Below are 17442 nucleotides of genomic sequence, written 5' to 3' on the forward strand. Positions count from 1 at the left end.
CAAACAAAAAGAGCACTATGTCAGCTCTCTGTACTAACAAAGCACAGCCTATCTGGGCAAACAAAGTGAATGCAGAGACCCTAAGACAATTATGGAGAGGATGGACAACAAGCACTGTTCCACTGGTTGAATTTAGGTCAATGTCAAATGAAAGATGTATTTGGCTTCATGGTTTTGTTTGCTTGATTGTTTTTTCACGATGTCTCTCAATTAAAGGCAGAAATGTAATTTGGTGCAGAAACTGTATGATGGATGGATTCATTAAAAATGTAAAAATGTTTCTTTGATCCAAGAATAGAGGGATTTATGTGCTAGTAAAAACCGTTGGTGTCTCTTTCGCATGTTTTGCTGACCGCTTACACAGAGAATGTACATGCAAAGTGGTGGATACCTTATCTGTACACTGACTTGCACACGCATCCACACACACTCACACACACTCAGATAAAGAGCCAACTGGTTGTAGAGTAACTGGTGTGCAGATATCAAAGAGCTGAATGAGTTCCTGCAGCATTGTGCTTCAGTGTTAAGATGGAATGACAGTGCAGCAAGACAACAGTGCCGCTTCTGCAGGGCTGCAAAGGCTTTCACACCTACATTGAGATGCAACGTGGAAATGAGGACGTGGAAATGACACAGTGACAATGGTGAACTTGACATGTAAACAACCAGAGAAAAAGATGCATATATTTGAACACAAGAAAAATTGGACATCATTATATACATCAACTGGCAATGGAAAAATGACAACATCAACAACAACAACAAAAAAAGAGACAGAGATAGAGATGGAGGGTGTGGGAAGGCTCCAGGCCAAACAAATACCCTAGTGGATCGTGGGTAGAGAGGTATAGGCAAACACATCGACCAGACGCCCCCTGCAGCTGGCTGCGGTCCCAGGGTGTGACCCCACTCACCCCCATTGTCCAGCCCAGCTTTACTTTACTATAACACCACCGTTTACACCAGTGCCCACCCCGGTGAGCACAATGTTTACCCTGCATGACATGTCTTCGCTGCAGAAACCAGGCTTTTCCTAGAAAAATAGAAAAGAAAAACACGCCATGGCAGGTTGACAGAAGCCTCTAATTAAACACACACAACATTTTGTTCTTAATTACAAGATGAGTGCTGGAGCTGAGGCATGCTGCAATCTAATAATAATGTTTTACTCAAGGGTATAATTAAGAGAGAACAATGTTGTTGAGTACAGTGTCGTAAATGCAGTTGATGTTACTGACACCAACTGAAGCTGCCAGTAGTCAATAGATTATATCAATATGTAAACGTCTTTAATTTGACGGTTTCAAGCCAAAATTTACAGACTGTCAAGACTCTATCCAGAGACAATTTAGATAAAATATCCAACGATTCAAAATAATAAAATTCTTTTAGGTTTCCTAATTGATCCCAAGGTTTCTATGCCACTGAAGAGGTCTGTCTGGTGGCTCACCCTATACCATATTCTGTTCAGTTGTTACAACATAAGCAATATAGAAATGATCAAACAAATATGTGTTATTTCATGACAGGAAGGAAATGACTGGAATAGTTTAAAAGCGACATGTATTAATTCAATATTAAATGAAACCAGGCTTATCCCATTAAGATTTCTTTTCTAATGGAGACTTGGAGGAGAAAAGAGCATCCAGACAAACATAAAAGTTGAAAGACAAAAGACATACCACAGTGTACTCAGACAGCACAGCAGTTTGAATACCACAGGGTGCAGTTTTAATCTGAAGGCCTAGTTGTGTCTTACATCACAGCTATGTCGCCATCTGGAAGAAATAAACGCGACGCCCTGAGGTGTTCTTTTGAAGCTTTTGGGATTGGTCCATTTTGAACTTTTCGAGGATCCACCCACCTTAATCACAGGTTCCAACTTTGAGCTCCAGGGAGGATCCCCACTTCTACATTTGTGAGTGTATCTGTATTTGCGTGTGTGTGTTGGGGTGTGTGTGTGTGTGTCTAAGTACTACAGGGTGGTGTGCACACAGTTCCTCTCATAACCTTCAAGGAAGATTATCTGAATCCAGGATACATAACCAATGATATAATGCCGGCACTGCAAATAATGTTAGTCAGCTTGTCCCATGTTACAAAATATTAAATATAGTACTCCTAAAGTATTAAACTAGTAGTATTTAAAATATAGCAAATACACACTCCTGTTAACTCAGCTCAACCATTGCTACATCTATCCAATAAAGATTGAATTATACAGGAATTATATATATACAGAAAGTACACTTATTCGTTTTCTGATGGATGAGAATTTAGACCTCACATACCTATCTGTTGAATTGGAAGCGACAGCCAGCAGCAGGTTAGCTTAGCTTAGCATAAAGACTGGAAACAAAGGGGAAACAGTAAGAATGGCTCTGGATTTTAAGCAGTACAGTAGTCAAATATCCCAACAACAATTTGCCATTTTACGGGGTGTAAAGTGCTGGACTGTTTCTTGGCTTAAACAAACAAACAATAACAAGTTAATTAGCAATCTTTAGAGGTTCTTGTTACAGATGGAATAAGCCAGGTGAGCTGTTTCCCCCTGTTTTCTTTAAGCTACGTTTTGACCAAAGGAACTATACCCTGGAACTAGGAACCTTTGGAGGAACTCTTTGTGTTTCCACCGAAGGGACCAGGGACTAAATTTGGTTCTAGGGTCTTTATTTTACGCCACAAAAGGTCCCTGCTCACGGGGTAGTCCTTTCCGCAAGTACCGGTACTTTGGGGGGATGGGGCTTGCCTTGTAGTGATTTCAGAATGGGTGAGTAGAGGCTACTGGCTTTGAATCAGCATGTCGGGTGTTTTTCTATGACTGCTCCTCTCTTTTCCACCGTTGTTTGCAAACCAATAAATATAAAGATGAACAGTCAGATAGCCCCACAGGTCTCGCCGATGTCCGCCTGAGATCGTACGTTGGCAATAAATGTAAGCTACTGGAAATAGCAGCCAGTGTGCAGCGGTGTGTTTACAGAGAACAGCTGATTGTGTTATGCTAAATACTCGGTTCAAAGTTGTTGTTTTAAGCTTTCATCAGTCAGGAAGTTTTTACACAGAGCTGAAGTTGGGCTCCTCCTCTCCAAAACAAGCGGAACAGCTGATAACAGCAGGTAATAAAGCTCGTTAAACATCCCGTTCCTCCGACGCTCAGGCGGACACAGCCTGTGATGCCTGTGCATTGCTTTGTACGGCGTACAGGCCTACAGCCTACGTCAGCTGGTTAATTTGCCAAGTGTTCGCAGGTCTTTAGACCACAGAAACGCATACAACATGGGCTGAAGGAACCTTTTAGTTGCTTGAAAAGAGATTCAGGGACTTAAAGTCTAAACGCAGCTTTTCTACTATGCTATGCTGTCTGCTGTGTCTTTAAGGCACATAACAAAGAAGAATATAGAGGGATTTTCTCTGTATTTCTGTGTGTGTAATCATTTGCTTAAGTTGTTTCTGATTTGAAGCAGCTGCTTTTAATGAATGACACGTTTCAAGAAACACTAGGATCTCCTCAAAGCAAAACCTTTTCACTGCATGTGTTGTTCAAGGTGTAGCTCAAGTATTTTCCAAATGCACCCCATATCTTTTGAACCAGTCAGGCAGCAAAGACCTTTAAAGTTTAAGAGTGCCTTGATGGTGTTTGTCTCGCATTGTATTCAGTGAGCAGTACTTGTGTTGTTACACCCATGTGATCACATCATGTTTTAAGAGGATTTTCATTAAGTACTTACAGAGCATTAGTTACAACAACTCTGTTATACAGGTTAAGACAGTGGTATGAGTCCACTGGGATATTTTATTATTAAATGTTTTGAAACACTGTGGGCTGAACACATGCTTTGCATTTTAAATTTGCAGAACAAATGCAGTCATTTGACTGTTAACTTCCTCCCTGCATATTTTCTAACAGTTTCACTGATGACAGATAACCACTGGCTATACACTCTGGACAGAATATAGTATACTTAGTATGACACATAAAATGAAAAATTCCTCTGGCTATTTGGCAGAAAGACTTTTCTCGAGTTATTACACCTCTACCCCACTCTGGGTTTTACACAACTAGAGCTACACAAATATAGGAGGTCACTTCACTGACAAATGTGACACTGACCCATGAGGGGGATCCCCAACCGACTTTCCAGGTCAAAAATAACTGTTTCAACTTATGGCAAGAGGGTAGTGTATAATATTAACTATGTGCCTGTTCGCGCTCTTGAGTGACATAAAGAAACTTAAAAATAGGAAATGTTCATTAGGAAGTGAACAGGGTCACCAGCTTCCCTGTTTTAAAGCTTGATAGCGTTAACTTTCATTTATGTGGCCACAGGAGATTTTCCAGCTATATTGCTGGAAATAAAGGGCATCCTGTATTCAAATCCAGTTTTCTTTCTTCAATACTACACCCACACCATCATAAACCGCTCTTCCTTTCTCAGATGTTGATTCTGTAGTGGCAGTAAAGCTCCACAAACAGGCCAGTGTTTGCTTTAGCTGCTGTAGTTACTCCTGTGGAGGTGACAGACGACCCGTGGCAAAGGGCTACAAGCTGTAAACTACATCGGTGGCCAGATACCGCAAAAATGTGAATTCCCGTTTGAGGACAAATAGGGGTTTCAGGAAGAGAGCGTACTTGTGAACTTGTGTCTCTGACTGAGGCATGTTTACTTTGGGTGGACACTTCTACCTGAAACAACGGGAGACTGTTGGTTGACAAAATGCAAACCTGTGACGTTTTTCACTGTGATGTCATAAATTTCTTTGTACTCTTGTAGTAGACACAGTCTTATAATTAAGGTTGTAAACTACGTTCTATCATATCGATTTAAATATTTCACGATGAGGCTCTCCATTCAGTACATGTGGTGAACTGAAGATTTCACCTCTTGTTTTCTTCAGAGTTGAGCAACAGTGTGGTTGCTGAGCTATCTTTTGTTATTGTCCCCACATCCGGTTGTTTTTGTTGTATTGTACTACTTTTGTTTTGTTATGGATTACTCTATATGGGTTAAACTACTGACTGTACGGGTTAAACAAACAGTTTCATTACAAACCATTTAGGCCTACTTTACATGTGAAGTTCACTGTTCTGAAGTGAAATGTAACAACATTTTCAGCATTAACATCTTTATTTTTGTCATATCCAAGATTTAGCTAATTTTAATTTTTACTATTGTTAGAGATCATAACTTGTTGTTAGTCACAATGTAACTAATCAAAATGTCAATTGAAATTCATCCTATGTGCATAAATGAATCATTTACACTGAAGAGCTCTCAAGGGTTGTCATTTGTTATCAAGTGCAAACACTGTCATCTACGACATAGTAACATGGCTCCTGTTGCTTTAATTAAAAGGTTTTTTTTGAATTCTGCAAACCACGGCATGCTGATAAGAACATAATGCTAGTAATAATTTAAAATTAATTTCTAAAATGTGTGAAAACTGTGGAAGAAAAAATCTTTTTGACAGAAAAGAAACTGACAAACACTCATCGGTCGTTCAAAGGAAGTAGGAAATGAGCATTTCAGGGAAATCCATCAGAGTGGTAAAGCTTGTTTTGTTTGTTCTTTCAAAGAAAAGAATGAAGATAAGACAAAGATCAGGGAGCAAGACATATATCAAAGAGGCCAACTAACACCTTATTGGAACCATTGAGGTTTAAAAATGACAAACAAAATCGAGAACATCTCCTGTTCTAAACCCAAAGTGCAACCTATTATTCTGCAGTGGCATATATGTTCTTCACTTTAGCTGATATGAAATCTAAAACCTCAATGTGACCTTTGGCCAATATAAAGTAGGGTGTTAGTACTCTTTGCCTTTCCTGGACACACTGGTTGTAAACAGCTTACATAGATGGAATAGAAACGATTGATCCAGGAATCTCCAAATCAATGTCACAGCTCCACGATTGATACAGTGAAAGTACTATAGTGTATTGATGAACTGTGGACTGAGCAAGTGTGTGTGGGCAAAATCTGATGCAACTCCTGGAAATAGAGATCTGAGTATACACAGAGAAGCCAGTTTACTCTATCAATTTGTCAAATCAGACTTAATCTCATGCTGATAGATATACAATATAATAAAATGTAATATATTATAATGGAAGAGAACAGAACAGAACAGAATAAGATGGTACAAAGACATTTCATCATAATTACAAGGAACTTTGGCTATTTTACTTTGCAAGCAGAGTGAAACTTCAAATGCAAATTACATCAGCACAGCGACCAATCACAGACCGTAAACGGATTGCGTCAGAGCCGCTGGGATCCTATCAGCGAGCACCACGATAGTAGAAAAAGATCGCCGGCACACCCATCTTGTCCAACAGTTGAGGATTGTCGGGGATCGGGAAACCAGGGGAACCTCAAGGTTTCCACAGACTTCAATAAGGATACCCCGTTATTTCTGATTTCTTACAGCGCCAGTCGGACATACCAACATGGTGGTGGTAGCAGCAGGGACCGGGGGAGCCCACAAAGTGCTCCTGATTACCGGGAAACAGACCGGCTCCTCCAGCGGCTCACAGGCAGGCTTCAGCCGGCCCATCTCTGTCGTTTTACCGTCATCGGCCAGCCAGGCGTCGTCGGATTCAGACTCCAACTCCTCCGCGGGGCCACCCATACGAAAACGACAGAGGCTCACACACTTGAGTCCGGAAGAGAAAGCTCTTCGCAGGTTAGTTTGAGAAAAATTTCCCTTATTTACCGTTGTATAACTGTTTGGTTTTTTTTTTTAAAGCATAAACGCGGCAGTTGTTCATGAAATTATATTGCCACTGCGACACGCCCAAAGATATTGATCCTCCTTCGAACAATAGCAAACTGATGCGTTTAAATCACAGCTCGGAACAGTGGGGTCAATGCTGCATCAGCCCATATTATAACTAGGTTATCTAAACTGTCACAAATTGCTACGTGAAGCAGTTAATTACATATACGTTGTTGTTGTATCACATTTGGACTTTCAAACATTCAAACTTGCTTGACCTGCTATCTGAGTGATTGGACAGTCGGTGGACCCGCCCGGCTCTGCTGATATGGAGCAGGACACTGATATCCTGGTGTGCCTGCGTGGCAGGAACATGGCCGGTGATTGCGCAGTACTGTGAACCAGAGTCCTGTCAGTGCGCTTACTCAGCACCATGGAAACAATGTGTTAAATTCCTGTGTGGGTTTTTTTTTTTTTTCTTCCAGGAAACTCAAGAATAGAGTCGCAGCTCAAACCGCCAGAGACCGGAAAAAGGCCAAAATGGGGGAGCTGGAACAGCAAGTCCTAGAGTTGGAGCTGGAGGTAAAACTTTTTAGACCTGGTGTAGCTAGGAATGCGGGGTGTCCTTAAACAAGAGAACACTAACACCACCCCACCTTTTCCCATGTACCCCATGTACCGGTTTTGTTGTAACCTTACAACTCAAACACATCTCTGCTCCTGAGATATCAGATTTATCCGTTATTCAGCCGTTTCACCCTACAGTAATTATTACAAATACTCTACTTTAGTTTTGCATGGAAGCATGCTAAGACCCTTTATTAGGTGAGGTTTCAATTCAGTTTTTGGTTTCTTTCACCCGAGGCAGTTCATGCATCACTTCCCGATGAACAGGTTTCAAGTTCAAACATCTGTCTGTTTGTCCTCCCCACAGAATCAGAAACTATACATTGAAAACAGGGTGCTTCGGGAAAAGACAGTTGGCCTCCTGACAGAAAATGAGGAACTAAGACAGAGACTTGGGTTGGACACCCTCGACACGAAAGAGACGGTGAGACTGTAATGCAGACTGAAGACGAGAAGTGGGTTCAGTGTGTAGTGATTCTCCAGTCTTGTCAGTGGTGTAACCCGTTATTTTTGTCACAGGTTCAGGGTCTGTTGTCCACCGGGAATGAAGCAGGTTTGGGGATCGGGTCTTCTGAGTCCGCAGCACTCAGGCTACGTGTGCCTCCGCAGCAGGTGCAGGCCCAGCAGTCCCTAAATCTGAAGACCTCTCAATGGATACAGACAGTCCTGACACTACAGACAATGAGGTAAGTCTCTGAGAAAGATAAAAGTCGTGTCTTGAGATTTAAATCCTGTTGCCAATCATCTCTGGAATAACACAAGTCAGGTCATGGGTTACGAGGCTAATCTCTGGTTTTCTCCCTGCCTCCTCACTAGTCTGATTTGCTACTGGGCATTCTGGACATCCTTGACCCAGAGCTGTTCCTCAAGTCTTGTGAACAGGAGTGCCAGGAGCCGCAGGTGCAGCTGGTCAGAGGGGGGAACCCAGTACCTTCCACCACACCTGCGACTCTGGGGACCCCATCAGTTAAGCTGGAGGCCCTTAATGAACTGATCCACTTCGACCACATTTACACCAAGCCCGTGGAGGTGAGCAGCGGGCAGTGCAGTGACTTGGAGAACGACACAGAGGAGAAGAGTGATGAGGCTACCTTCCCGTTACCGAGGTGGAGGTGGAGACGGTCTGCGTCAAAGACGAGCCGGAGGACGTGGTCATCCCCAGCTGTCACAGTCAGGTGGATGACCTTTTCTCTGGAGCCTCATCCCCTGCCCTCAGCGGCATGGATAAGGAAGCCTGCCTGGCGGACACCTACAGCGACTCCGGATACGAACGGTCCCCTTCCCCTTTCAGCGACATGTCCTCTTCCCTGTGCTCCGAGAGCACCTGGGACGACATGTTCGCTAATGAACTATTCCCCCAGCTTATCAGTGTCTGAATCCAACCCCTTGGCCCAATAAGTTATAATATATACATCTAAGAGCTAATGTGTAGTGTTCAATAACTACAGAAAAGCACATGATGCTTCATGGTAATATAGAACACAACCTGCTCGTATATAGGCTAAAGTTAAACACACAATCTCTTTATTACAGCAGGTCTGTACCACTGGATACTGAATTGACTTGAGCTGCAGTTCATGGAGTTTTTGGCATCACTTAATTACTGCATAGGGCTTAAGATTGATTACACTTCTTTCACTTGTTGTTCAAGATGAAATGAGTGGAATCCAGTGTTTCTGTAAATTAAACCGGGGGATGGGGACCGATCATTTAAATATTATTTATTTGTGTTTTCTGCTGGAGTCGTCGTATGTCCACATGTAAAAATGCATTCTTCTAATTTGTTGTCTGCTCTCCGTATAGTCTAATTACTGCATTAAAAAAATTTTTTGCATTGCATCTTGTCTATTTGTTTCACTCACTGCAACTGCTTCTACAAGGACAGTTTTCCCAGATCTTTACAGGACGTGGAAAGATTAGAGCAACACGTATTGATGAAAGGATAATGCAAGTAATTGTACGTTTTCATCTGTGAACGCCGCTGAAAGTAGTTGATCGGTCAGTTGGCTGAAAAAGTCATTGATCAGGCAAAGTAGCAAAACATTGGCCAGTTCAGCTTCTCATAAATGGATTTTATTGTAAACCAGATATCTCTGGATTTTGGACTCGTGGTGGCACAGAACCAGCAACTTAAAGATGTCTCACTCTAAACTGAGATGGGCGTTTTCCCCTATTGGACATTTTTATAGTCTAAACCTATGGTTCCCAACCTGGGTGTTGTAACTGTCAAAGAGAAATCTGATGCATAAGAAGGGGGGGGGGGGGGGAAATATACCAATTTTGTCTGACATGAGAAATTAATATCACTTGGAGGTTTAACTGTTTAATCTACACTTGAGACATTAACTTGCGATATGAGGGTTCACAAGTTGATGTTGCTTCATTTAGGGGGGTCACCAGCCAAAAAACAGTGGAAATGTCTGGACTAAGAAATTCATTATAAAAAGGTGACAGATTAATCAACTCTGAAAAGTACTTTCTGCCTAGACAAATTTTCATATATAAAAAAAAACTTTGGATAGGGCTTTTTAGTGAAACGCCTCCAAAGAATCATGTACTTGCAGCTTGTATTCTTAAAATTTAAATCACATCACCAATGGAATCAGTTTCACCTGCAAATGTGGTAGAGACATCAGGAGCTTTAATTATACAAATGATGGTTAATTAGATTATCAAATGTTTGCTGTGCTCTTAGTTCAGTATGAAGAGTCAAAGGTTAGGGTATTAGGAGTAGTAACGGGTTTATCAAAGTGATTTAACAAATGCTGTGTTATCTTAAACTCTCTAATATGAGCAATCAACTTGCATAACACAATCCTACTCCATGGGATGGCCGTAGATCCACTGGAATAAAGCATCAACAAGTCATCTATTCAACTGTCCTATCATTTGTGAAATTATCTCACACATGCGAACACGGTGTTTATATTCCTTATCTCCCGTGTGCCAGCGCAACCTTGCTTTTCTGAGAAGGAGGCCTGCTTGTAACTGTACCACTTGTAATGTAACTGGAAGTTTCCTGGGAGTCTAACCTGAGACACTTCTAGGCTTTACTTCCAGACATAAATAGGTCAGTGTAAGTATTGTTGGTGTTTTGTCTTGTACAGTAAGGAGCACACCTCCCGCCCGGGGCCTTTATTGTAATCACAATGAGGTCTCATTCTGTATGATAGAGGAGACAGTTAGCCCTTTAAGTTCCTAAGGCTGTGATTGGTATGACCCACCCATTGAACAAAAGTCCCTGTTGTTGTAAGGTCTGATTAGATCAGGTTTTCAGATGCAACACCGATGTTAATTGATATTAACTCTGCAGGGCCTGGCTGCCTGTCTCTGTTTGCTTTTAACTCCTGTTCACTGATTACAAAGCTTTGTATCAGTGATGTCCTCCATTATGTTTCACAGCAGCTACTCTGGAGTACATGACAGCAAATTATCTAGTACAAGATGAAGGGGGAAAACAGAAATCGGCAACTCAGCAGCTATTTTATGGTAATGTGACGTGCATCTTGTATTTTTGTGGTATGTTGACGGAAACCGCAGCAGCCTTTGACGTAGCTTCACCTCAGCTGCACCTAAAAGAGTGTGGTTAGTACCGTTTCCTGTCTCTTTGGTGTATCCCACAGCAAAGACTGAATCAGCCTTACAGCTGTTGAGCTGAAACTGAAAAATATCTTCTGGAGCAAGATCTTTCGGTTTCAGGCTGTAGATTCTGGTTTATTTAGGGACAACAGACTCATTTCTGTTTCTACTCACTGGATGTGCCGGCTACAATTTTTTTTTCTCTTTCTTACCCATTGGTGACTGCGATGATCAGTTTGCTAAATTTGGCACCTTCAGAAGTTTTCTGCATCAGATATTAAAACACGCCAGAACGTCTGAAGGTGCTGTTGGTTGCTGTGACAATTTTAACATGGGAACTTTAATATTCATATTAATTCTTAATAATTATCCAAAAAAATCAACATGTCATAGTTTCAGGGTTTTCTTCCCCTGATAATAGTTAAATGGTTCAAAACTCATTATATTATAATATTGCCAACCAAGTCAATAATGTATTACAGAAAACTGGCCCTGGATCTGCCATGAATGACCTAATCTGCTTTCATCTCGTGAAAGAACACCTGTTGCCATCTACAACCTAATATAAGCTTTCTGTGACTCTATTTCTTAACTTCCGTTTTGTATGATTTAAGTGTCAAACTGTTTCGTTTGGTATAGTGTATGGTTCCAAAATGCTATCAGTTACCTACCTGCTTACATGCTGGGATGCATAGTGTGTCCTGTAGCCTGCATAACAAATAATGGCCTGTAGTTGACATTGAATTTTTTATTGATTATTGTTGTCTAAGACCTGATAAAGACTCCTGGTCCAGGTCAGTGTGTTCCTCTAAACCAGGATGAAACCAACCTGGTTCTGGATGTCAAAGTTCATGCTTAAATTAGAACTAGATTTGCTTCGCTAATATGACACACGTATGCACGGATTTGGATAAACCTTACTGCAGGCCTCGGGTTACTATACTCAGCAGTATTATAAAGAGGATTGCTAAACCTACACTGGCAGCTGCCACTTCAATGTAAATGCCTGTACCTGAGCTTTTCAGACTAAACTGTAAACAGCGTGCTCCAAATGTACAGAGCAACAGGCAGGGCTGGACTGGTAATCTGGCATGCAGGGCAAATGCCCAGTGCGCGAAAATAAGCGATATGTTTGCTACCGGGGCTGCGGTACTTTTAACATCCGCTGCGGTACCCGATGTAGAGCAGGCACAGGCACTTGAAGGAGTAAAGGAGGGCTGTAGCCACGGTCAGGCAGAGGAGGAGATGTGTGTTAGCGGGTGACAAAGTGACAGGGCTGAGGGAGAAAGCAGCACGAAAGTGGAGGTGAAGCGGTAAGCATGGAGTAGCTCAATCTGGAGGGAAGGTCATTTACACTGGGGACCTGGGGACATGTAGCCACCACTTTTTGAAAGCATTTGTTAAAAATATTCTTAAAAATAGCTTGCAACATCCATCCATCCATCCATCCATCTTCATCCGCTTATCCGGGATCGGGTCGCGGGGGGAGCAGCTCCAGCAGGGAACCCCAAACTTCTCTTTCCCGAGCCACATTAACCAGCTCTGACTGGGGGATCCCGAGGCGTTCCCATGCCAGTGTGGAGATAATCTCTCCACCTAGTCCTGGGTCTTCCCCGAGGCCTCCTCCCAGCTAGACGTGCCTGGAACACCTCCCTAGGGAGGCATCCAGGAGGCATCCTTACCAGATGCCCAAACCACCTCAACTGGCTCCTTTCAACGCAAAGGAGCAGCGGCTCTACTCTGAGCTCCTCACGGATGGTCAGGCTTCTCACCCTATCTCTAAGGGAGACACCAGCCACCCGCCTGAGGAAACCCATTTCGGCCGCTTGTACCCGCGATCTCGTTCTTTCGGTCACAAAGCTTGCACCAAGAAATGTTAATTAACAGATAAAAATGCTATGAAAAAGGTTTAATTGCACAATAAGCCTGCAATGCAATCTAAATATAGAAGAAAATTCTGTTGTCCAAAAAAAGTAACTTAAGCTGAAAAAAATAATAAGCTACTGATTACTGCATTCTATTATATCTTTATATTCTATTTATTCTATTCTATTTGGTGGGCCGCCTGAGCCAAAAATGCCAGGGCCGATCTTTTGTCCCAGTCCAGCCCTGGCAACAGGCGAAATCTGCTCTGATACAATAACATACACACTGTTGAATGAGCTGAACTTGGCTTTTCAGCAAGGACTCTGAGAAATAAGCAAGCCAAAAACAAAAAAGTACCAGCTGATAAATCAGGATTGCAAGACAAAGAAGTTCATAACGTGGCTCCTGTGACAGTTTTCATGTGAGAGGCAATGATGTTGCTGGGTTGGGGTGAGCGAAACTCTACAGTCGGCGAGCCTCAAGGGCTGAGCGACTTCAGACTTCTGACCCAAATTAGGAATGTAAACCAACAACCCCCTTTAGCCTTCATTATTAAAAGGCTACTCAGTGGTTGAAAACCAGCTTTGAGGGTGGGGGCCATAGCCTTGGCCTTTATGAATGAGTCAGCTGGGGAAAAGTGAGTCATCATCCCCCGTCATTGCCAACAAACAACATCTGTCCATCTCTGGACATGGAGGAACACGATTTACCAGCATGTTTAAAAGGCCAACTGCCGCACTCAATCACCTGTTCATGTACCAGAAAAAAGGCCTGTTAATCCTGTTAGCTCCACAAGGCGTGTTTTTGTTTTCTTACCACTTCTTCATGTCTGGCTTGTTTTTCCAGATTTCAGATGATGATTCCACTTACAGTAAATAATTATACACAAACAATAGAATACCAACATAACAATCCCACGCCCTGTCCTGTCAGGATCAAGTCAACAATTTCTTAGCTGCATCACAACTTAAATGTGTGCAAACAAGAAGCTGCAGATGTGTTATCAATGACGCACACATACCAGCATGCACTCACATGCAGACGCACACTTCACCCTTGTGCTCAGTCAATGTGGCTTACTCTCGATCTGTGAGAGAGATCATTATCCTCAGTTACCACTGGCAACAAAGGAACGGTCAGTTGAGTGTGTTTATGCATGTCTGATCCACGGCACTGAGCCAAAGCCCACTGAGGGAACAATGAGGCTACTTAAGGGAGTCAGATGTGTTCCTGAATGTCAAGAACATGCAGCTCTACAAGTCACGCTGTAGAACTGTATTTAAAGACCCGGATAAAGTCCCTTCTCGTATGTGTGCTGGAGGCTTCCAGTTTCCACATAACGCTGGCTTTTGGACCAGAGTTAGCTCCAAACTAGTTGAAATGTCACAAACCCCTGCCCGTACATACACATACACTCAGATTTAAGGTGAGCACATAGAAACTTTCCCTCTTCAGCAGATGAATGTGAAAACATCCTTCAAATGTCAGACTCTTCACACCTACCCACAGTGAAGGACAAATTTAAATTAAGTAGTGATAAGTCAATTTGATTGGAAGGGGAGTTGAAATATTTGCAAAGCTAACATTTATTCATGATTACATTCACTGTAAACTTCATAAACTTACAATTGAATAATTGCTGAAATTATAAGACATGTCTCCAAATTATGTTGATTGATGAATGGCACATAGAAAGCACCTGTACACACTTATCCAAATCAAGTAAGAAATAAACTCTCACCTTAAAGAGAGACCTCATAACCATCTTTTGCTTTAAAAATTAACATCAACAACATATTCTTTGGAACAAAATCTGAGGTCAACAATGAGGAAGAAAAGACAGACATGTTGCACAATGAATGACAGCCGGCTATCCGAGGCTTCCTGGAGTGATATTTAATAGTTTAATGAAAGCTACGGACGAACTAGCGTTACACATTACACAAGGCTCCATTGCCATGGTTTCACATCCTGTACTCGTGGCAGGTCTGCAAGAGGCAGCCTGCCTGTTGGAAGAAAACATTAATCACTTGGATTCCTCCTACACAGCGAGGCTGATTCACCCTTTGAAGCTCCCTCAAAGGCAGCAAACCCACGTAACAAAGATTCAGAGCGGATCAAAGGGATTTAAACTGCATATCTTGAATATCTAATGATATAATTTAAATGACATCTGCTCTCATAACCTTGACCCAGCTTTGCATTTTACTCGATCTGCAATGTAATTCAAATTCTCAGGTCCTAACTTTAGATAGTTTAAGGTTTAAGATAGTGTCTCTTAAACAACGTTTAAAGTAAAGCTGCAGTTACTCTACATATCAGAACTTTTGGATGGCCTATTAGTGCTGGCTCAAAGCTATCTGAGACAATAAACATCCCTTAGCTGTCACAGCTTGGACTGTGTCTGTTGTAATATTGAACACTCCCGCAGTGACCAGGTGTTAAGAGTTATAGATGAATAGTTTTGCTGTCAGGTGAAAACTGTAAGGTGCACTGTATGTCAGCTTTTTGGAAACTTAAAAGAGAAACAACCTGTTGTGTTATGTAATGATATACTACAGCTTATAATATGTATCCATTAACAAAATATAAAGTAAGTGAATGGAAGAAAAATCTAAATCAAAGGGTGGTCACACCAAATCAATAGTTGGTGTGATCTTTGATCCAGACCAGCCCACAAGTACGGTTCACCGTATACTCCACCATGGCCGCCCTGCTAATGTATGCACATACAAAGAGGACCAGCCTCTAATAAACCATCTAGCTGCATCACAGCCATTGATCACTATAGCAATACTACTTTAAAAAGGCTGCAGAACACACCCTGAATTTGTCATGATTGAACTACCTCACATCACATGAAGCCTCGAGTTAAAAAGACTAAAATATCCACAATCCTCTCTGAGACAGAGAACTGCCTAATTGCTGGCTCAGGGTCAGCTGGTTGGCTTTAAGTCATGGGAGTACACATAATAAAAAAACTGGTTGGACACCTCTCCAAACATAGAACGTAACCTAAGAGAGCAGCACCTATCTCAACCTGGATACAAATAAAACAATATATAAATTAACAAATAAAAGCACAGTTTTTGAAAAACTACCAAAACACAGCAGCAGCGCCACTATTTCATATTAGGTGAATGAATGGCAACACAACAAATGTTATGTTATGTAATGTGGCTTTACTCGTCATTTACACCAAACTGTTGATGAGTTTCAAAGTATTGTCTAGTAAGAGGTGAAGTGGTAGGAACCTTGTCGATGAGCGTCATATCTAGCAAATCACTGGAGACACATTCTCCCACACAAAATATTAATTCAATATTGAATATCAATATGAATGTCACTCAACCTTCTGCCAATGTTTTTATTATTAGTAAAAAAGTATAGGCTAAGGAAGGCGGCCCGACGGCCCGGAGGCTGGCCGGCCTACCGGGAATTGTCTCGGTACTCCAGATGGACAGACCGCCACTGGTGTGACCACCAAATAAAGTAAATGTTAGTGGCCTTCGTGGAAGACTTGCAGCCAAAAAGCCATAACTCTGACATTGAAACAAAGCCAAGTGACTCAACTATGCTTGAAAACACAGAAACTGTGAAAAAATTGCAGTAGGTGCTCCGGACTGAGGAGTCAAAATGTGAAAAATTTTGCTGTGGCAGAAGGCAGTTTGTTTGCTATAGGGCTGGACAGCAGACACAAATGATTGTCTGCAGGCATCTGATTGGCCTTAAATTTATTCTGCAGCATGACAATGACCCCAAACATACAGCGAAAGTCATTAAGAAGTAATGTCAGTGTAAAGAAGAACAAGGAGTCCTGGAAGTGACGATATGGCCCCCGCAGATTACATGAAGAGAGAGAAGCAACTGAGGCTGCCTAAATCCACAGAAGAAATGTGGGTAGTTCTCCAAGATGTTTGGGCGAACCTACCTGCTGAGCTCCCTCAAAAAATGTGTGCCTAAAAGAACTGATGCTGTTTTGAATGCAAAGGGTGTTCACACCAAATACTGATTTGATTTTCTTCTGTTCACTTACTCTGCATTTTGTTAATGGATAAATATAATCTACTGACATGTCTGTTTTTGAAAGCATTCTTACTTTACAGCATTTTTCCACACCTGCCTAAAAACTTTGCACAATAATGTACATTTTCAAACAAACAAAGAATCTTCAGCCATGCTAGCGGCTCTGTGAGGCTGAACTTAGGCACAGTAGTGCTTTAAGATAAATGCTAACAATGGCATGCTTACATTCTCACAATGACAATGCTAATAAGCAGATGTTTAGCAAGTATGTTTACCACGTTTACAATCTTAGTTAGGTGAGTTAACATACTGCTAACATTTGCTAATTAGATGTCAGCGGATCACCATGAATGTCTGTACAAATTTACATAATCCTGCATTTGTACATGGCTAGATTATGGCTAAATCAGTCCTCAATAAACCCACAATAATTGGAGTCACAAGTGTAACACATCAGTATCATCTTTTGAAAAACATTTGCCTTACTCATAAAAGGGCAATTTTATTTATGCCACTAAAAGAACATTGAAGCAAAATACAGGAAACTACAAAATTTACTTCATATCAACAAAAGATAATGTGATCAATAAAAGTCACAATCTAGCTGACAGCAACAGTAGAACA

General features: G+C 41.7%; 1 protein-coding gene across 1 annotated transcript; it reads left to right on the plus strand.

Annotated features, from left to right (window-relative positions):
- Positions 1-6319: 6319 nt before the first annotated feature.
- Positions 6320-8410, plus strand: xbp1 (X-box binding protein 1). Its single transcript, XM_038703562.1, has 5 exons — positions 6320-6687; positions 7206-7302; positions 7655-7771; positions 7867-8033; positions 8164-8410. Exons 1-5 carry the CDS (start codon positions 6452-6454, stop codon positions 8339-8341), a joined length of 795 nt encoding a protein of 264 aa, XP_038559490.1. The 5' UTR covers positions 6320-6451; the 3' UTR covers positions 8342-8410.
- The last annotated feature ends 9032 nt before the right edge of the window (positions 8411-17442 follow it).

Source organism: Micropterus salmoides, unplaced genomic scaffold, assembly GCF_014851395.1.
Source record: "Micropterus salmoides isolate LMB-PRFRI ecotype aquatic unplaced genomic scaffold, ASM1485139v1 Ms_hic_scaffold_7, whole genome shotgun sequence".
NCBI lineage: Eukaryota > Metazoa > Chordata > Actinopteri > Centrarchiformes > Centrarchidae > Micropterus > Micropterus salmoides.